This window comes from Abramis brama (genome assembly GCF_963993115.1).
Source record: "Abramis brama genome assembly, chromosome: 8".
In the NCBI taxonomy this organism is placed as follows: Eukaryota; Metazoa; Chordata; class Actinopteri; order Cypriniformes; family Leuciscidae; genus Abramis; species Abramis brama.
In genome coordinates this window covers 36,187,678-36,209,968 of record NC_139970.1, presented here as the reverse complement: position 1 = coordinate 36,209,968, position 22,291 = coordinate 36,187,678, and the positions used below count along the sequence as shown (strand labels likewise).

The following is a 22,291-nucleotide window of genomic DNA, read 5'->3' as shown; positions in this document are numbered from 1 at the left end:
TATAGCGCTTTTAACAATACAGATTGTTTCAAAGCAGCTTTACAGTGATAACAGGAAAATAATGCAACAAAGTTTGTTTCGGCTGAGCAGCAGATCTAGAAGAGAATAGTGTCATAGTCCAGCGTCAAGTTCAGTGTTGATTCATTTCTGTTGTAAAAATCATTAGTTATTAATTTAGTTAATTTATCTATACAGCAGCTCTGGAGAAAACAGCGATGTCATCGTCCAGTTCAGTTCAGTTCATATACAATGTCGTCAATGCAGTTAGATCAATAATATTGTTATATATTAAGTGTCCCCAACTAAGCAAGCCAGAGGCGACAGTGGCAAGAAACCCAAACCTTGGGAGAAACCAGGCTCGTTCGGGGGGGCCAGTTCTCCTCTGGCCAACGAACAAACAGAGTGTATGATTATGATTCAGGCGGCATCACACGTCAGAAGTCAGACTGGGATCGGAACATTCAAAATATTTAATCCAGTTCCATCTGGTTGAAGATCGAATTAATCACGGCTGTATAGAGACAGGGTTTTTTGAGGATCTGTGCCACTCGCATCGATGAGGTCGATTTTGGACTGTCTTTTTCTCAGTCTATCAATTCACAGTCACTAGACAACCTTCTGAAGTAATATTTTCTTAAAAAAAAAAAAATACTGAGCCCAAACTTTTTAATGATAGTGTATATTAGCATCATATCAACCGTTAAGCACTTTGCTTTAAATATCGGCATCACCACAGAAAAAAAGAAACATATTAGTTGGCCACTGACAAAGTTCACCGAGCTTACGATTAAGTTCATCACCAATAAAAAAGAAAAGAAAAAAAAAGAAAAAAAAAAATTATACAGTGAGGAAAATAAGTATTTGAACACCCTGCTATTTTGCAAGTTCTCCCACTTGGAAATCATGGAGGGGTCTGAAATTGTCATCGTAGGTGCATGTCCACTGTGAGAGACATAATCTAAAAAAAAAAATCCAGAAATCACAATATATGATTTTTTAACTATTTATTTGTATGATACAGCTGCAAATAAGTATTTGAACACCTGTCTATCAGCTAGAATTCTGACCCTCAAAGACCTGTTAGTCTGTCTTTAAAATGTCCACCTCCACTCCATTTATTATCCTAAATTAGATGCACCTGTTTGAGGTCGTTAGCTGCATAAAGACACCTGTCCACCCCATACAATCAGTAAGAATCCAACTACTAACATGGCCAAGACCAAAGAGCTGTCCAAAGACACTAGAGACAAAATTGTACACCTCCACAAGGCTGGAAAGGGCTACGGCAGTGGTTCTCAAACTTTTTTGGTCGCGCCCCCCTTTAAACCTTTAAAAAAATCTGGGCCCCCCCTCCCAAAAAAATTTAATAATATATATATATACATTATATATATATATATATATATATATATATATATAAGCGGAAAGTTTTTTTACAATGAAATATGTGCAATGATAAACTTACAAGTGATTTAGGAAATTATTGAAGGCCTGCTTTCTGTATTTCTCCTTGAAAAATAAAAAATTACAAAATAAAATAAAAACGTGCAATGAAAAACAGGAATAGTTTTAATTTGTCATGTCATTGAATCAACAGTAAGAGAGAATAATAAACCAGAACTTTAACTTTTAATTTATAATTAAAAGTTAATATATAGCAGCTTTGGAGAGTGCCTCACAAGCTCAGCTTCTGGTTGGTCTTCTCACCAGAGCACGCACAGCAGCGGAGTGCCACGTTCACAATAGCAGCTCGTTATTCGGTCCGCTGAAGAGGTTTTTTTCTTTGGCGAGCAACTTCTAGGTTGGGCTTGTTCCAACGGTCTGAAGAAGAACGATTCAGTGTAATTGCCGTTCGTTGCCGATTTATAAAAGAAAAGAACGATTCAGTGTAATTTCCGTTCGTTGCCGATTTATAAAAGAAGAGCGCTATCACTACCGCTTTCACGCACTTGAACGCCGTAGTAACGTAACGGCTGTATTTTTTTTTTGCAGATCTCCCGCGCCCCCCCTGCAGTAACCTTGCGCCCCACTGCACACTTTGAGAACCACTGGGCTACGGGGAAATTGCCAAGCAGCTTGGTGAAAAAAGGTCCACTGTTGGAGCAATCATTAGAAAATGGAAGAAGCTAAACATGACTGTCAGTCTCCCTCGGACTGGGGCTCCATGCAAGATCTCACCTCGTGGGGTCTCAATGATCCTAAGAAAGGTGAGAAATCAGCCCAGCTGGTCATCCTCGCTCATCCAAAAACAAACTCCAGCATATTCAGTTGTCAGACACGACTGGATCTTCAAAAGGGACCGGATTCTGTGGTCAGATGAAACTAAAAAAAGGGCTTTTTGCCAGCAAACCCACCAGATGTGTTCGGTGCAAACAGGGATGAAGAGTACCCCATGCCTACGGTTAAATACACTGCTGGATCTTATATGTTGTGGGCCTATTTATTTGCTGGAGGTCCTGGACTTCTTGTTCAGATACATGGTATTATGGATTCTAGCAAATACCAACAGATAAAAAATCAAAACCTGACGGCCTCTGCTAGAAATCTTATAATGGGCCGTGGTTGGATCTTCCATCAGGACAACGGTCCAAAACAAACCTCAATATCAACACAAAAATGTGTAACTGAGCACAAAATGAAGCTTCTGCCATGACCGTCCCAGTTCCCTGACCTGATGAGTGGGCTGAACTGAACAGAAGAAGCACCAACATGAACTTGTGAATCTGAAGGATCTGGAGAGATTCTGTATGGAGGAATGGTCTCTGATCTCTAGTCAGTTATTCTCCAAACTCATCAGGCATTATAGAAGAAGACTCAGATGTGTTATCTTGGCAAAAGGAGATTGCAAAAAGTATTTAATAACAGGGTGCCAACAATTATGGCCAGCGTGTTTTGGAGAAAAACATTTATTTTATAATGTGATTTCCCCCCCCACTTTCAGTTCTTTTACTTCAATGAAAGGTTAGATTTTTGTGAATTTTTTTGAATGAAAGATCAAAAGGATAAACAATGCAGATTTATTTTTTACAGCCATTTTTTATCATATTTATCAGGGGTGCCATCAATTTTGACCACCACTGTATGTATATATATATAAATAATGCGCATGTGCAGTTGCAGTGACGCAAAGACTTTACAAATCAGCGATCAGCACTTTAATATAGAAGGTGAAACTTATTCCACCATATTGCGTGTTGCGCTTTCTTCTGTTCATAGTACTATGAGTTCACCGTCTTTGTATATCTAAAGTCTTTGCCTCTAATCAGCACTGGTGATGAATCATCATCAAAAAGTAAGAAACGGCTTATGAAGAAAATATTCTGGAATGTCAAGCCACAAAATTTTAAAACTTGCCATTATACAGAATGACCTAGCCAAAAGTGTCACTGCAAAACTTGACCTGATTCTGTCATAAAGAAGATCCACAATGAGACAGCATCATCGTCTTCATCACTTCAATGAATTAAGCTGATGTGCCTCATCAGATCACAGCACATGACTGACACGGACTCATCTAGTTTAACAAAATACACATCATAAAATCTGTTATTATGAAACCACCTGGGGACTGGAATCTCAACGGGCTGCTCATTAAAAGACAATAATAATGATCTTCTCCTGGGGGATTTGAGAAGCATGTTGCGATCAGAGCAGCACGTGTCCCCTACATGCAATCTCATTAGGTTGATTATGATTAAGTGAGAACAACCATCTCAAACTATCAGGGCAGGGCAGAAGAGGCAGTAGGAATAAGCCGTCTGAATCGTTTGGCAAATTTGTAAGTATTCTGAGTCAAACGGGAAACATGTGTAGCTGGACGCATCAAATCAATTACCTAGAAGCGGTGGAAACTCTCATCCATTCTCCAAAATGTTTGGCTGAAATCTGACAGAAAACTTGCAGACAATGTAGGCAGCATCTAAATTTAAAACTCAACTCCAGGATGGAAAACATTACCTATCAAAAACAGCATTACCCCCTATTTAGGAGACAAATATGGCACACAAATTTTGCCAAAAAATGTTTGAAGACCATCTTTAATCAGGTAGTTTTCTAACATGAAAGAGCTCTGGAACGTTTCATCACAGATATCCCAAAAAAAGGCAAACAGCTTTATCAGGTACTTGGCAAACCACTTAATCTAAAAAAGCCAGTGGTGGGGAAAAAAGTTCCTGTTAACTTAAAAGAGCAATGTCATGCTCTTTAACAGGCAGCTACAGGTAAGAAAAAGTTTTTAGTAACATCTAATCCAAAAGTGTATACACTACTATTCAAAGGTTCGGAGTCAGTAAGAAATTTAGGTAACACTTTATTTTACAGTGTCCTTGTTACAAATGTTACATGTACTTACCATAGTAATAACAGTAAATTGATAACAATAAAATAAATGGTAACACGTTACACGTGTTACATGTAGTTACTATAGTAATAACTATTAATTATGCATAATTACATGCAACTAACCCCTTAACCAAACCCTATTCCTAACCCTTTAGTAAGTACATGTAGTTGCTTAATTTTACTCAGTACTTAAATGTATAATTACAGTGTAACAAAGACACCTTAAAATAAAGTGTAACTAAATAAACTAACCCTCAACCGAACCCTAATCCTACCCTAACCCTATAGTAAGCACCTTAAAATAAAGTGTAACCGAAATATATATATATTTATTTATTAGGGGTGTAACAGTTCGGTACGTACTTCGGTTTTGACGTCACGTTCGGTACAACAGGGGAGGAGAAAACTAAACATAAAATTGCTTTTATTTTTTTATTAAACAGTGGTTTACACTACAAATTGTGTCTCTGTCTTTAAATGAATTCAGTTATAATTATCTCTGCTAATGCTGTAAACCATAGGCTACCTATAGGGAGCCCTTACTTGCACATTCCTATAATATTAAAGGTTAACCACAGAGCCCAAACTATCAGCCTAAATTCAGTTGCTATTTATTTTTAGATATAATAATAAACACTCAAATAACAAATTGTATGCAAACATGTTAACTGCACATAATGCAGTTTTTGCATTAACTTCTAAATTTAATTATATGTTTTTACTCCAATTCGTTTATAATCATTCACACACTTGCTGTCATTTTTATGACAGATATTTTAAACATAAATCAAGACATCACTAACAGGTTAAGTAAAATATAATGAATATATAGGCTAATATAGTGCATTTATTTAGCGAAAGAGTTGATTTCTCTTGCTGACTAACAAGCTGTGGACACTGAATGACTTGCCTGAGGTAAATGTAATGCTACGTGGGATATTGTTTACCAGCTGTTTTACTGATGTCTTTCCGCCATTTAAACACTAATTACACTGTTCCCCAGTAACTATCTGTGCATGCGCTCCCAGTCAGAGCTAAACGTGAATAAAAATGGGCTTCAGATACGTGCCTAAACGTGTGCACACAAAAATGTCAAAATGCCTTTTTGGAGAGTGTTCACGTAAACACAGTGGGTTATGTCATAGGTAAACGTACACAAAATCACTCACTGATCTTGACTGAATAACTTAAGTAGCTTTAGGTAAATCTATATTTAATGTGTACAGTAAGACTATGCAGTGTTATTTTACATTTTGTTTATTAAATTTTTTGTTGTTGAAGGCTATTTCTTATTGGAATACTAGTACATCTTCCTGAAAAACTTAGTTTATTTAATTTGTATTTTCTTCTGTTGTACTTATTTGCCAATTTTTTGTAATTAGTTTCTTTGTTCTTATTGTATTGCCCGACGGTTTACTTGTCTTATGTAATTGTTTTGAGGACCTTTAGTACATTAGTTTAACCAAGTATTCGTTTTTGCTGTAATTAATAATTATAGTGTATCGATAATTGTGAAATATCATTGATATTTAAATCTATTCATAACGTGAAATAAGATAATATCACCCACCAAAAATCGTGTTAAATAATCTTGATTTAAATATTGACCAAAAAAAAAAAAAAAAAAAAAAAAAAAAAGGTTTACATGTTTGTTTGTGGCTACATTTTAAATGGTGAACATTTTATCAACCCAAGTAGATAATCAGCAACACATATTAAAAATAATGGAGTCTGCAAATAAAAGAAAGAGATCATCCAAAAATAACAAAATTATAAAAAACTAGTTTTATAGCTAGTAGTTACCATGTCTGTTATGCTCCACAAAGGAAAACAAAGACATAAAAGAGGTTTTTGAATGGTTAAAACTGATTAAGAGTCATTTGCTGCTAGAAAATTATTACAAATTTCCCCTTTTGTATTCCACAGAAAAATATAGTCATTTAAACATTGTATACTCATTTTTCATTTTTGAGTGAACTATCCCTTTAATGATGGACAGTGAAAAAAAAAAGCCCTTTACGCACTATTATGACATTATTTGTAATTCTGCATCTACTGCCCATTTATTTTTCTCAAATATCTCAGTAAATGGAAAAATCCATTTTTAAACCTTAGAGACATCTGAGGTCATCATGGACTCAGTGAACTTGCATGGACTTGCAACAGACACGGGAATTCATTCGACATTACCCTCACAGTGCATTATGGGTAGTCTCTAGCTGTTGAGTGTACATCAGTTGTACACGCCTTATAGCGGTGCATTATGTGATTGAAAAATTGCACTCGATAACATCCACTATGGTTTTGGACACTACTACAAATGGCTGTCCCCTCAAATAGCGTCCTATTTAAAGGTATAGGGGATGATTTTGGACACAGCCTTGGAGATAATTGTTTCCCCCACCCCCTCCTCCTTAAGACTCGACAGGATTGAGGACACACAACAGGAACGAGCGAGATTTCACTATGGAAGGTGACAAGCCTTATACTCCACGTTGATTTATCCACTTTTAAATATGCCTCTGGTCACAGAGCTTTTTAGATGGATGCCGAGGCTTTTTAGGTTGGGTAGAATCTGCGATCTCTGACCTAGTTCATTTTCTGGCTTCCATGGCTGCAATACGCTGTGTTTCTTGCCAAACTGGGATGTTGAAATACTATTAAGTAAATTGGAAGTGGGTGGAATCAAATACACCAAAACAAAAGCAGACATACCGACACAGAACGCACATTTCAAAGTAGAATAAAGGTGTGTTCAAGCCATGTCATAATTTCCATAATTATGTAAAAATGTCCTCGTAGAACTTCTAAGTGGGGAATTTTCGGAGAGCTCCTACTTGAATCACGTGACCACAGTAATTAGGACAGGGTGAACGCAGCATAACTGACTGTAGCACTGTTTTTCAGAGAAGTGTGTGACCTTAGCATGATTCCTAAATATCTGCAAACATATTATGGTATTTTTTATGCTTAAGTACAGTCAAAAAATGACACACAGCACCTTTAAGCACTATATTCAGCAGATGATTCATTAGAATAAATTCTAGGCACCTCTTGATTTTTTTTTTTAATAAGCAGATTTTGCATATAAGCATTTGTAATTCAGTTAAAATTTCTGTATGAATTTTTGTGCATTGATCCATAATTGTTTGTGATGTATTTCTAATTGCTAACTGCTTAAATTAATGACATTTAAGCCTACATGTATAATGCGCAACATGGACACAATGATATTAAGTGTTACTCAATCCAAGACTAAATCAATAGACTAGCCTACCAATCAAAAGACACTTGAGAACGGATTCAAAAGAAACCCAAAGATTGTTTGCAAAAGCAGCTCATTGCTGAAACCTACTGGATAAAATACACAGTGCAGGATAGAAATTAAGAGGATTAAAAGAGGGGTTTATGACTCGTAGTGCGTCACAGCTTTCCTGCAGCTCAAACATGACTGCAAGATATTGAAAATTGCACTAAAAACAGATATAATAGTCATATTATAATCCTTGTGATTGTAATTAGTATTCTTCATGCATTTGTTCACAAATGAGAACACTAATGCTGAATTGGGAACTGCATACTACTCTTACTACATTTGCCATATCTTTCAATGGCAGAAATAGTAGGAGTCGTAAGCTAGTATGTGGTTCTAGACTTTGCAAGGAACCAATGGCAATGTGAGTCCTACTGTTTTTCACAAATTCACAGTGACATTGTGAAAAGAGTATTGTTTATACAAAGCAGGACAATTTGTCATTCATTCATTTTTTATTTATTTTGTAAACACAAAGACAAGCTGGCCCACATTGCCTCTGGACTCCTTTGATGACAAATTCTGCTAAATCAGAACAGACAGCACCATCTGCTGGTGTACTTGTGCAGCAAGATGACAACTTTAGATAAATACTTACTCCTCCCATTGTAATTCCGTTAATTAGGGCCACATAAGGTTTCTGATATGTGCCTAAAAAAGTTCAGATAAATAATTAATAGATAAATCAGTTCATCAAACCAAAAAACTGGCAACAAAAGTGTGAAAACATACCGATAGTGTTGTTCAGAATGTATTCCTCACGGAAAAAGTCTTGAGCAAGGGAATCGCCTGCTTTTCCAGCCTCTGTGACAGCTGGGAAAATCATTTTAGCATTTCAGTGTGGATGGCATTACTTGCATTATCAATGCACGGATCCATAAAAGAGTGAATGAGAAAACAAAATGCGCGTTTATCTTAGATACCTCTGATATCCCCTCCAGCACAGAACGCTTTCTCCCCCGCTCCTTTAATGATCACAATATCGGTTTCGGAGTCTTTGTCCCATTTCTACAAAACACACAATGATCAAATCAGATCAACAGAGATGATCATATAGAGTTAGACCGGGTGAATAACAATAATACACGGTGGTTAGTGATGTTGTGAGAAGGGTTTCCAGTCTCCCCTAACCTTGAGCTGAGGGTAGATGTGTCTGATCATGGTGAGATTCAGAGCATTGAGAGCTTTGGGTCTGTTTAGTGTGATGACACCAGCATTCCCTACTTTCTCAAACAGAACTTCAGACCCAGCTTGACTGGACATCTGAAAAGAGACATACAGTAATAAAACAATACTTAACGAAAGAAGTTCCCAGAATAAACACTAACATGTACATTACCAGTCAAGGTTTGTACACATAGACCAGCTCATTCATGTCATTTTTTATTTAAATACAATGCACAATTTATATTTGTCAGCCAAGCTAATTTCAGGCATTTAAGCATAAAACACAGTTTTCGTGGGCATAAAAATCAATAAAAAAGGCAGCATAAACTTCATTAAGTGTGTCCATACTCTTGACTAGCTGAATAATACACATACTGTATGAATATTTAACATGAATACTCGTCATCCCTCCTTAGAGATCAAACTTACCATGTGTCCTTGTATTCTCTGCAATCTAAAGATTGATCGTAGTCTGTATGGGATAAAATCAATATTTGTGTTACTGTTTCATTGTTATACATATTATTGGAGATTGTTAATAAAATTAATCTCTTAAAATAAAGGTAACAGACTATTTTGAATCTGAAACCTCGGTTATGTTTATGTATAGAAACAAACACACACTTAGATATTATAAACTTAAGAGACAACGTCAAAACTTTTTCTTATTCATTCTTTTTGGGAAAGAGTATAGTGTTGCTGCACTGTCTGCAGATGTCCTGCACATCAAATTGCATGCACTATTTTACCTCTGGAGTCTATAAGCGGGACAAATCCATGATAGCATCAGACATGTGACACTTCAGGAACACTCACCTGTGCGCTGATGTTAAGATTATTAATGACATGGCTAAAACTCAGACAGTTCAGCTGATGTTCTGGATCACTGTACACAGAGAGATTTCACCCTGTCGCCACTGCTCATTGGCCCTCCTTCATGATGTCATGGTGGCGCGACACCACCGAGGAAATCTCGCGATGTGTCAAAGCAAAAGTTTCGACACTGCCAACTACAGTTTCACCCGCGTCTTGTCATTGAATTATAGTACATCTTATGCTCTTTTTTCTTAAAAAGGTCAATTAATGGTCTTATCTATAAGATTATATTTCACTTTTGATATTTTTGAATTAAGGTTTTTGATAACAACGAAAAGGAGTCTGTACAACAAGTAAGTGATGGGAGAAACCAGGGAGAAACGAAGCTTTTCGAAACGTTGAATCAATTGAACCAATTGCTTCGCAAAATGATTCACTGTTTCGAAGCGCTGGAAACTCGACTCGCTGGTGCCGCCTTCAGGTCACAGCTGTGTAAATGCAACGAAAACTTGCATACGTAAATAAATAAACACCTTTTACAAACTAATTGCCAATGCTTTAATAAAAGCCTATCTATTAAATGCAATAAACAAATCATCTAATACCATTAAATACGAAGTGTCTGTATATTATGTGTGTATAATATGTTGTATTTATTTATTGTGGGGCTTGTTTAATGGAGAGCTTGATTAATCAGGTCAATAAGAGATTATTAACTAAAAAACGTTCTTTTTATTACACAAATGTGCCATTAAAAATGTATACATGTTGTTCGTTAACTTACAGAGATCATCGCCTCCTAGCGGCGAATATGATGTAACGAAGCCTCGTTCGTTTACGCGCTCCGAATCACTGGTTCGAAACAAAATGATTCACAAAGGTTTCGAAGCTTCACGAAGCGTCTTTGGAAAGCGCCCAACACTAGCCGGAGTTGCTAGGCAACTGTACCGACGCCGGAAATACGTGGCTGTGAGAGACATGGCGAACAGGAGGGGAACAGCTGTGCCTCTCCTCTTCCATCATATTTTACGATATTTTTCAGTGTTAATCCTCTCTGTTCTATCCTATAATTTAACTTCGGCCTCAGACGACGATGCATTTCGTGCCGGGCAGTCGATGCTGTCTCCGGTAGCTGCACCATCACGGGATGTTCGGTAGGACTCGTAATATATTGGAAAAGATGCTTCCTGCTTTTACATTGCTGTCCAGAGCTGTTAAATGCACATGTGTTGGTTTGTTCATGTTGTGTAATACCTTTTGAACTCCGCCATTTTAAAATAAATGAATATGTTTATGAGGTTATAAGAAGTAAAACACTTCTCCTTTTTGTCTCGTGTACCTCCATCAAGAACCTCTTTATTGACACAAAACCAGAATTGTTTTCATATTGAATATTATATTGGATATCACCATTGTTATATATTATCATTATATTACTAAAATGTTCATTATTACAATAAAAACAAACAATACTGTGAGAAACCGAAAAGTAGGTTTCTGTCAAATTGAAGCATTTTATAAATGCATTTAATTTGGTATTGATTTGATTTCCAAATGAGATAGAAGTACAGAAATATAATTGAATTGTACACATAACATTTTCTACAGATAATTTTGTCAGGTTTGAAAAGACATCATATTAACTGTATTAACTTCTTTGTGATAACAGTCTGGGAAATCTGCTATTTTATATATGTTTTTAGTTTGGTATTGATTTGATTTTCAGTAATATAGATGTAGGGGAACATAATGAACATTCAATAATAAAAACATGTTTTGTTTGAAACATTCTAATTTGAAGAGAGGACAACATTGAAATATCACATGGGATATTTCACACCAAATTTAATAAAAAAATGAATTCCTCAAAAATGCTCCAACTAATTTATTGAAGGTTCAATTCATTAAATTTTATTCACTTCTTTGTGAGTCTGAGAAATCCTTTATTTAGTTGGAAAGATAGAAGTTGCGGGGGAAAAAAATACAATTGTACAATAAAACGTCTTGTTTGAAACATTTTAATTGGAGAGAGGACAAAAAATAAAAATCACATGGATTATTTCACACTAAAATTGATTAAAAATAGTTTTTAGTTGTAGTCTAAAAGTACTCAAACCAAAGTATTGAAAGTTTGATTAATGAAACTTTTTAGAAACCAACACATTAAGACGCTTAAGTTGGGAACCTGAAACTGTACTGCACTGTAGGAATGACCCTGTTTTTATGTAATGCTCAGATACCTCCTGTATGATGTGAATCCACCTGAGGGTTTCAATCTCCGCCGGGATGTGTACATTCGCATGGCCTCTTTGCTGAAGACATTGAGGAAAGAGGGCGACTGGGTGCTGGTGTTGCCTCCATGGGGTCGTCTGTATCACTGGCAGAGCCCTGATATACATCAAGTTCGCATCCCCTGGGGAGAATTCTTCAGTGTGACGAGCCTGCAGGCGAAGATACCTGTCATCGAGTATGAGGAATTTATTGCTGGTGAGCTGTGCTGTCTTTGTTTACCATTAACTTGTTCAAACGGGGAATGTCGGAGAAACATGCTTAACCCGTGTGTTGTGTTTGGGTCATTTTGACCCAGAGAGGATTTTCTTAAATTGTAGTTAATGTTATCGCATTGGACTAAAACTTCCTGACTTCACTCACGCAGGGTATAACTAGGATACTTCCCAAAAAAATTTCAGGATAATATTTGTACTTTACCCCCACCTTGTTACAAAAAATGTGCAAAAATGTGCACTGTTAATTGCACTAGTGTGCTTTAATGCTTAATCAGGAAGTTTGTTTTGAAATGCTTTTATGTTGTACAAAATGGAACAAAGTCACACGTGTGGTGGTCACAGTCAAAAATGACCGCCTACAAAAAATAGCTTATAAATCTCTCGTTATGCTATATTATCACCAAATATTTGTCTACTTGATTTCTTTCGATTAGGACAGGTTTTGTATTTATTTTTTTAAACTGACTGATTGTAGGCCTCACTGATCTGAGCTTATATCCATCCATTGAAAATGAAAGGGCGAGATAGAAAATAAGGTGTTCATCATGTACATGTTCACATATGTACATGTGTGCTTGAAAAGATAAAGGCCTCGGACCTGTGCATGCGTGGATACTCGCGCCACCGCACACACACACACACACACACACACACACACACACACACACACACACACACACGTTCATGTACACAGACAAACTATGAAATGTATGAGATGAAATGTATCCTCAGATCAAAGAGGCCTATGATAATTTAAAATAAATACAAAACCTGTCCTTATTGAAAGAAAACAAGTTGACAAAAAGATTCAATCCAATATTTGGTGATAATATAGGTCTAGCATAACAAGAGATTTATAAACAATTTTTGGCCATTTTTGACCACGAACACCACAAGTGTGACTTCATTTTGCACAAAATAAAAGCACATTAAAACAAATTTCCTGTTTAAACATGAAAGCACACTAGTGTGATAAACAGTGCACATTTTTCCATATTTTGTGGAATATTCTCCAATTATTCTCAAATACTCACTCAAAGGTGCAGAAGCTCAGATCAATAAGGCCTGTGATGAATCACTTTCAAAAAGAAATACAAAACCTATCCTAATTGAAAAAAAAACAAAAAAACAAACAAGTTAACAAAAAGATGGAATCCAATATTTGGTGATAATATAGCATTAACAAACAATTTACAAGCAATTCACAAAAGGCCAGTAATTTTTGACTGGGAACACCAAAGGTGTTACAGGATTTTCAACACAGCGCAAGGGTTTAAAATATTTAGCAATTCCACAAGGTGACGGTCTTGCGTGACTGTCTAGTTAGTCATGTTTTATTTAAATAGGAACATTGCATTTATAAACAATTAAACAGACGCAGTTATAATTCCCACAACCTGTGTCTTTATGATTGGTCTCAGAGTCTGGGGGTCCCTTTATTGACCAGATCCTTGTGCTGCAGAGCTATGCAGAGGGCTGGACAGATGGGAAATGGGAGGAGAAGGTGGATGAACGACCATGCATTGAAAGACTGATGTACTCAAAAGACAAACAGAACTATTACAGGTACCACATTTTAACGCACGACGTGGAGGCAGAGATCTGCCCGACTCGAAGCGAAGTGCATTCAAATCGTTTAATGCATTTGTAAAACGGTGATTCAACTGACTTGGAATTACCTGTGCATTAAACGGTTTTATTGCACACCTTCCAGCAAATCAGAATCGATTATTCAGACAGACCATGGCATAAATATAATAGCCTATATTACACATTTATTATTTTAATAAAAATATACATTTAATAAAATAATAATAAAATATAGGTTGTTTTTAGTTTTTTCTTCTTCTGTGGAACACATTTTTTGATGCAGCTCTTTTCCATATAATGTAACATTTCACCATATCTGTTAAGCTGGCATATGGTACCATTCAAATCATTGGGGTCGGGATGCTTTTTTAATGTATGGTGACCAAAGCTGCATTTATTTGATAAAAAGACAGATATTTGATAAAAACAGTAATATTGAGAAATATTTATAAAATTAAAAAGTATCTATTCTCTATTTTAATTTATTTTAAAGTGTAATTTATTCCTGTGATGGCAAAGCTGATTTTTCAGCAGCAATTACTCTTCAGTTTGATTACATGATCATTCAGAAATCAATCTAACATGTTGATTTGGTGCTCATTTCTTGTTTCTCTCTCTCAAAACATTTCTTCTTCAACATTATTATTAATGTTAAAAACAGCTGTACTGCTTAATATTTTTGTGGAAACCACGTGTCATGTTTTGAGTTTATTTGTTCATGTTTAGAGTATATTTTCAATCTCTTTTCCAGCTCTGTTCATGTCTGTGTTTCCTATTTAGTCTTCTAATGTGTTCATTAGTTCAGTCTTCCTCGTCTCCTGCCTGTTTGTATTCTTGGTTACTGATTAAGTTAGTTGAGTGCCATGAAGCCGGTTTAGGTGGTGTTGTGGCAAAAACATTAATTAAACAATCATCATCACTGCATAAGAGACACCAAGAATCAAATTGTATTTTAAAAGATATTTATTCTCTTGCAAGAGGCTTAGTCACAAAATCACAGCAGCTACCCCGTGACCTGAGCAAGACCTGACACCCAGCCCAGGAAATTCCCTTCTTATACTCCTTCTTCAAGGTCTTTTCTCTGTAGTTTTCCACTCACCCAGCATGGCCACATCCACATCACATTTAGAATAGAATGACCCTTCTAACCCCCCTACTTTTATAAATAAAACTTTTATTTAATAAGTGAATTGCGCTGCTTCTCACGTGAGAAATGAATCGCAGTTTCACTCTCTCAGCATGTGATTGGCTGTTCGCTACTGATGTCACACCTAAACTCCTAAACTCAGGATCAAAGCCTGATTTGACAGAGAAAGTTGATGATCAGCATCATGGTATCCAGAGCCATAGAGAGATATTCTAGATTCTAGATTCATAGATTCTCTCTATGGCTCTGATGGTATCAACAAAGCCGGGTTGGATTGGTTTGGTTTTGTCAACTCAAAACTAATCCTGCAACCCTGAGTTTGTTCAAATTCCATCATGGTACAGTTAATTTACCCTCTCTTGTTTGTGATGTATTTAAGCCCAGTGTTGAGTCATGTTCATTTGTCTGTGTCGTTATGTGTACCTTTGGCTATTTCCTGGTTGTTCTGTTCCTTGTTGTTGTATTCTGAAAATCTTGAGTATTTCTGTTAGTTTGAGTGTGTTATTACAGTTTTTCTCGATTGCTTAAACACTATAACCAGGCTTTTGATCTAAAATTTCAAAACCATAACGCCATTTATCAAAAAGCACACCCATTTCACTAAACTATAAACACTATTCCCTGTTTTGACACATGAGTCAGATTTGTTGAACTGTCACTGCAAAACTCTACACACAAATCCCTTCATTTCTCATTGCTTAGACCATGTTGTCATTTAGAAAGCACTAGCATTCAAAATTGTTCACTCAAGTCAGCACAGCTTCAGCTCAGTTAGCACACAATTATCCAGGTGGAAACACTAAGAGTCAAAATTTAACACGCATCAATCAGAACCTTCAATAGATATATAAAAGGGCCCAAATCAGTTTATTGCGTTTTGGAACAATGGATCCAGAAAGACATGAAGGAAGAGGGATAAGAATGAGGAGGAAGGGCAAGGAGAAGAAGACAAGCAGTCTCAGATGAAATTCAAGCCACTCTAGTTGCCCATGTCTTAGTCAATGGTGTGATTATGAGGGAGGCTCGGCTACGAGTAAGGCCAAATTTGAGTCGCTTTACCGTCGCCTCGAGAACCTTCAGGGAGGTGTGGTGGCAAACAAAATTCTATCATTGAATAAGAGACAAACATTTCCAATAGTCTTTGATGAGGTGTATTTTCTTGCAAGAAAAGGCCAGCAGTCGTACAGTCACACAGAGTGGCACAGAGTGTGACAGTGAAGGGAGGGCATCCTTTCTCCTTTATAGTCTTGACTCCCAGAATGTTATCTTTCTAGGCAAATGATGGTATTTCAACCATATGTGGAACATTCTTAGACGTATCCATCATATTTTATCCTTGAGTGGAGACCTTCCTGTCACGTCCCAACACTCTACCATTCCAATACAATTCGAATTCCATATTAGAGTATGGTTTGTGTGTGCTCTTTTACTGTCATATGTTGGTCACACACATCTTACTGTAAGTAAATATTAAAAAAAAATTAGAGGAGAGAGTAAAAAAAAAAGAGTAAAAAAAAAAGAGTAAAACAGGAAAAAAAATATATTTTTGTGTGTGTGTGTTTTCTGTGTATGAATAAAAATGTGCCAATGTATCCACTGGTTGTGTCTTTTGTGTTCATCATGTGAAAAGGTTTGTGAGGGGGGAACCACAAGCAACATAACTTACCAGTTTTGGAAATGTTGTTTTGAATTTATTGCACCAGTGTCTTAGACTATGTTGAAGTGTGTGTGCTTTTGAGGGCTTGTGTGTCCTGTCTGAGGGCAAAGTTTGGTTTTTCAGCAAGAGTGAATGGTTTTGAGTGTAGAGCTTCATTTTGACCTGAAAATAGGATGTTTGGGGAATTGGGTGAGACATTATGGATTTGTGTTTATAGTTTTGAGAATACGAGGCATAGTTTCAAGAAATGTGTTTAAGCAATCGAGAAAAACTGTAATACAGTTTCCTCTCCGCTGCAACCAGGACCGTGACACCATGATGATGTTTTTCAGGATTCTTTGATGAATAGAAAGTTCAAAAGAACAGCACTTATTTGAAATAGAAAGCTTTTTAAAGCTTTGTAACATTCTTAAAGTCTTTACTGTCACTTTTGACAAATTTAATGCATCATTGCTGAATAAAAGTATACATTTTATAAAAACATGAATTATTTTGATTGTCCATACAACTTGTGTACTATATTCCAAGGCTTCTGAAGCCATACGATGCAATTGTGTGAGGAACAAACTGAAATAAAAGGATAGTTTGTCATCATTTACTCACCCTGTTCCAGTGTAGGATTTTCTTTGATCTGTTGAATGAGAAAGAATATATTTTTAACTGTTTTGTCTAGACAAGATAAGACCAAACAAAACAACACGGGTCCTTCTTTTGTGTTCCACAGAAGAAAGAAATCCATAGGATTGCAACAAAGTAATGATGCCAGAATTTTCATGTTCAAACTATTTATTTAATGAAATATTGTTTCTCTTTCTCCAGAGGTTGGTTTTGGGGTTATGAGGAGACCAGAGCATTAAATGTCACCTGTTTATCTGCTCAGGGACATGCCTCTATCTTGGCCCCTTTCCTACAAAACAACTTATCAGCCACGTAAGTCACTTTTTAATTAGGTTTGCAATAAAATAACTTATAAATGCAAATGCGGGTGTTGTACATTTGTTGTCATTCAACCACAGGTCAGTAATGCTGGACAGAGCTGAGACTGTCCTTCATGATCACTATGCTGGGAAGGACTACTGGGATGTAAGTCCATCAACAAATATTTTCATGTTTTAGAAATAATTTAGCTAAAATATAGTAGTAATTAAGATTTTTGAAACATTTCTCACCTGATAGTTTGAAATTAAACCAAACGATTTGATCATATTGCTCAACAGACACGGCGAAGCATGGTGTTTGCCAAACACTTGCGTATCATAGGGGATGAGTTTAGGGCCAAGTATCTCAACTCCACAGATAAACAGGACCAGACACCATACAACGAGGACTGGACCCAAATGAAAGTATGTTTTACTTACAGTAATGCTCCCTTCTCATTGTTCAACTACAAGAAGTGCTGGTGTCACTGCTGTCTGCATGATTGATGGAATCAAACTGGCATTTATGCAACAAGATGAAGGGTTTGAGCTCTTTAGTCAACATGTCATGACAATGCGTTTTTAGAATGTTTGCAATGTGCTTTACACCCACGCTCATTTCATTATGATAGCAGTCATATTATTTGTTTCATGAACTTTTATAAACTTTGGCCCAGAACAGGTTGGGCAGTGCTAAGGGAGGTCCTTACCTCGGAGTCCACTTACGTAGGAAGGACTTCATCTGGGGTCACAGAGAAGATGTGCCTAGCCTTAATGGTGCAGTAAAGAAGATCCAGAGCCTCATGAAGAAGCACAAACTTCAGCAAGTCTTTGTTGCCACGGATGCAGACGAAGAAGGTACAGATAAAAAAAAAGTAAAACATCAATAATGTATCAAGCATTAAAGCTTACGGTCAGACATGCTTTCTCTCTTTCTTTTTTTCTTTCTTCAAAACTTTCACTGAATAGAGGTAGAGGCCATACTTCCCACCAAACAGCAACATACACAACATTGTGATATTTTAAGGAATATTTACTCACAAATTCAGATATTTGTTATTGTTTACTCATATTCGTGTCATTCCAAAACTTTGTGCTGATATTTATTTCTGTTCAGCAAAATATACGATTTTAAAGTATATTCATAAATGTCTGTACAGTTTCAAAAAGGCAGGTAAGACATCGTATCATTGCATTTGGACTGAATGCATTTTGAAATAAATTTTTTTGGTCCTCAGACCATATATGTAAAAAAAATGTTTTATATTTCTATTACTGATTGCTATCAGGATGTGAAGAGAGTTTAAACCAGAATAACAAAAAGTGTTTATGAATATGACTTGTGTGCCAATTTATTACATGTCTTCTGAAGCCATTTGATAGCTTTGTATAAGGAAAAGACCAATATTGGATGTATTCACTTATAATCTTCTCTATAAGGAGCCCTTAAAGGGACATGGTGAAGGCAAAAAATATGAGATGGGAGGAAAAATTATATTTGTCAATGCTTTTGCATTCTCTTGCAAATGTCTTGCGGTCCCTAGAGAAACTTTGCGTTTGCTGGCAAAGAACACAAAAGTTTTGCGAAGGAACACAAAGTTTCTCGGGGAAAGCAAAACTTTTGCGAGTGAATGCAAAAGCATTGAAATATATTTTTTCCTTCATGTCCTTTTAAGGGCTCTGTACTTCTCTTCATATACACTACTGTTTAAAAGTTTGGGGTCAGTATTTAAAAAATAAAATATATAAAAAAGTATACTTTTACTCAGCAAAGACACATTAAATAGATCAAAAATAACAGTAAAGACATTTTAATAACATTTAAACAAATGCTTTTGAACTTTATATTTATCAAAGAATGATACAAAAAAGTATGATAAAATAGCACAACTGTGGTGAACATTGATAATAAGAAATGCTTCTTGAGCAGCAAATTAGCATATTAGAATGATTTCTGATCATGTGACACTGAAGACTAGAGTAATGATGCTGAAAATTCACAGAAAAAAAATCGTTTTAAATTACGCAACGTTATTTTAAATTGTCATAAATTTCACAATATTACCATTTTTACTTAATTTTTTATTAATTAAATGCAGTCTTGGTGAGCATAAGACACACACACACACACGCGCACATATATTCGTATGTGACATCAGGCCTTTTCTTCTTTTAGAGCTTGCTAAACTGAAAAGGATGCTTCCTGAGATGGTTCGCTACGAGCCCACCTGGGAGGACCTTGAGCTCCTGAAAGATGGAGGGGTGGCCATCATAGACCAGTGGATCTGTGCCCATGCAAGGTATTGAACCACACCTTCTGCTGTGATTTTTTTTTCTGTCGCAGCAAAAAAGTTATGGAATGACATTGCATTTGGAATGACATTGTACACCTACAGCACCTTGTACATGATGTAGGTGTACAAAACCTGCTTTTTCAACTGTTCAAAGGTCATCTACTCTAGTTAGTTGCTTTTCAAGCCAGTTAAGATTTTGTTTCTTGTAGTCTTTAGTTCTTTTTTCCTTTATCTCTTTATTTGACTATAATTTTTCTTTGTCTAGCTTCATTTTAAATCTGGATCATTACAAATTAGATTATTTGCTGTTTCATTGAATTGGGTGTGACTCTGAAAGATTCTTTCCATTAAAAACCAAAAGCGTGACCTATGACGTAATGTCTTGCGCCACAATACTTTCAATCACCTCAAGCACTTACTTCACTGAAAAAATGCCCATTGTTTGATGTGACAACCAACCTATCAACATATCTTTTGTAAAACAAGAATGTATCACCCACTCACATCTGTTGTCTGTCTTGTCAGGTTTTTCATTGGGACATCGGTTTCAACCTTCTCTTTCAGAATACACGAGGAGAGAGAAATCCTAGGTTTCGATCCTAAAACCACCTATAACCGATTCTGTGGTGACGATGAGAACGAATGTGAACAACCAACACACTGGAAAATTGTCTACTAATAACACAGAAAACATGATGCTGGTCACACAGACTGCAACTGATTTCTCAGATTTAAAAGTATTCTATATTTTTTAAATGTTTTTGCTGACAATGTTGAAAATACACACTTTTAAAGGCAGAGTCGATGGATTCCAATTGTGTAAAATGTAGGGTTAGTCCTTTTGTTAGATAAGGGGAGCCATAAGATAAATATATCAGACTCCTTTTATCTCATATCTTGTGTCAGAGATGGAATTTGTGAATGCTGCTGCTCTGTTCTCACAGTTCTTTCATTCAGTTTGTTGATACTCAAGACGAACTGTGCTATGATCACTATGATCAAACCTGTTTGAAAATGCTCAACATGATTTTTCACCACTGCTCCAGTATTTGAAGTCTAGCTTTTTTGTGTAATTTAGTATTTGCCAATTATTTTTGTCTCACCACAATTTTTGCCTTTGACAAATAATATGTATAAACATAGTGTAAGTGTTCATTTGATATTTCGGGAACACTTTACAATAAGGTTCCTTAGTTAACATGAACTAAGAATGAACAATACTTCTACAGTATTTATTAATCTTAGTTAATATTAATTTTAACATCCAAGGTTGTATTTTGTTAACCCTTAGTTAATGGACTGTGAACTAACATGAAAAAACAATGAACAGCTGTATTTTTGATCAACTAACATTAACAAAGATTAATAGATACTGTAACAAATGCATTGCTCATCGACATCATCGTTAGTTGACTGATTATTAACTAATGTTAAATAATGAACCTTATTGTAAAGTGTTACCGATATTTCTGTCAGTATTGTGCCTGTCTGCTATTTGGAGAAAAAAAAAAAAAAAACCCATACAGTATTTTTACACTTCACAGTAGTGAAGCTTTCTCATGCTCTTATTAATTTGAATACCACAGTGTGCTTTTTACTTTCATAAAGAAAGATATCTGGAGGTGTCAATCCACTGATGTTCATCCTAACAAACTCTTCCTGAAAATTTTACATTTTGACAAGTATGTAAAAAAATCACAAAGATTAAAGATAAGCTTCTGGTATGGCAACATTAGCTATGTTTGCATCAGTGAATGACAAGCAGTTTTTCATTGGCAGGTTTTGGTTTGTGTATTTCTTTTGTTTGGAATTTTTTAAGTGTATGTTTACCATTACCATTCTGAAATGTACTGTATATGTGCTCGTTCTATAAATGTTTTCTAAAAGTAAAAAAAAAAAAAATGAAATTGTAATGATCACTTTAGTTGATGTGAACGTTAACAAGTGTTTTTGTTGTTGTTGTTGCTTCATTTCTGTGAAAAGAGTTTTCTTATAAGGATTTAAACTATAATCAGTGCATTGGACTGTAATTCATTATAAATCAGCCAGATACATTAGTTAACTTCCTGTAGGTTTTGTTTGTTTGTACATGGGGTTGAATCTGGTTTCATATGATGCTAATCTGTCCTGCTCAAAGCTATACTGATCATTTTACCTCAACTTGTGGGTGGAGACAATGCATTGTGACTTATTCTCACAGAAAAGGGGCAGCATGAAGTGTTTTTCAGTCTTTTGTTCTGTTGTCGGAACTTTCTAAAGCCAAGTCTCTAATTTTAACAATAGCGTGCTATGTGGATCCTAATCTTGGCAGTTTATTATTACAATCAGCTTTAGAATTGAAAAACATAGGTGATATACAATATAATGTACTGTATGAACGTTTATGTCTTTTTCCTATTAGAATCTAGCCTAAAGAAAGGTTTAACTTTACAATCTGTGAACCATCATGACGTGGTTGACACACGGAATGTGATCTCCATTTTTTTTAAAAACACAGTAAAAATGTAAACATGAATAAGCTGGAAAAAATGAACTTCAAACT

The 22,291-nt window shown here is 35.8% G+C and overlaps 2 protein-coding genes across 3 annotated transcripts in view; one reads left to right on the top strand and one right to left on the bottom strand.

The window, feature by feature from the left end:
* Positions 1 to 9,782, bottom strand: part of hibch (3-hydroxyisobutyryl-CoA hydrolase) — a 39,761-nt gene extending 29,979 nt beyond the window's left edge. The window contains exons 1-6 of the mRNA XM_084122996.1: positions 9,638 to 9,782; positions 9,251 to 9,293; positions 8,786 to 8,917; positions 8,578 to 8,662; positions 8,387 to 8,467; positions 8,253 to 8,305 (exon numbers count right to left, since the gene is read on the bottom strand). Of these exons, the coding sequence (XP_083979122.1) occupies positions 8,253 to 8,305; positions 8,387 to 8,467; positions 8,578 to 8,662; positions 8,786 to 8,917; positions 9,251 to 9,293; positions 9,638 to 9,669 (426 nt within the window). The 5' untranslated portion in view covers positions 9,670 to 9,782. The remainder of the gene's footprint in view (positions 1 to 8,252; positions 8,306 to 8,386; positions 8,468 to 8,577; positions 8,663 to 8,785; positions 8,918 to 9,250; positions 9,294 to 9,637) is intronic.
* Positions 9,783 to 10,602: 820 nt separating this feature from the next.
* Positions 10,603 to 21,766, top strand: pofut2 (protein O-fucosyltransferase 2). 2 transcript variants are annotated; one of them, XM_084122851.1, is made up of 9 exons: positions 10,603 to 10,791; positions 11,874 to 12,124; positions 13,566 to 13,710; positions 17,358 to 17,468; positions 17,555 to 17,621; positions 17,756 to 17,881; positions 18,133 to 18,313; positions 19,632 to 19,755; positions 20,314 to 21,631. In XM_084122851.1, the coding sequence occupies exons 1-9, from the start codon at positions 10,616 to 10,618 to the stop codon at positions 20,426 to 20,428; spliced, it is 1,296 nt and encodes a 431-aa protein (XP_083978977.1). In that variant the 5' UTR covers positions 10,603 to 10,615; the 3' UTR covers positions 20,429 to 21,631. The 2 variants fall into 2 exon arrangements, with proteins under 2 accessions (XP_083978977.1, XP_083978976.1); XM_084122850.1 differs by having other exon boundaries at positions 10,607 to 10,791; positions 20,275 to 21,766.
* The last annotated feature ends 525 nt before the right edge of the window (positions 21,767 to 22,291 follow it).

Coding starts and splice junctions, on each gene's coding strand:
- pofut2 (XM_084122850.1), top strand. CDS start 10,616: ATGGCGAACAGGAGGGGAACAGCTGTGCCTCTCCTCTTCCATCATATT. Junction 12,125..13,565: donor GTATGAGGAATTTATTGCTG/GTGAGCTGTGCT, acceptor GATTGGTCTCAG/AGTCTGGGGGTCCCTTTATT. Junction 19,756..20,274: donor TGGATCTGTGCCCATGCAAG/GTATTGAACCAC, acceptor CTGTCTTGTCAG/GTTTTTCATTGGGACATCGG.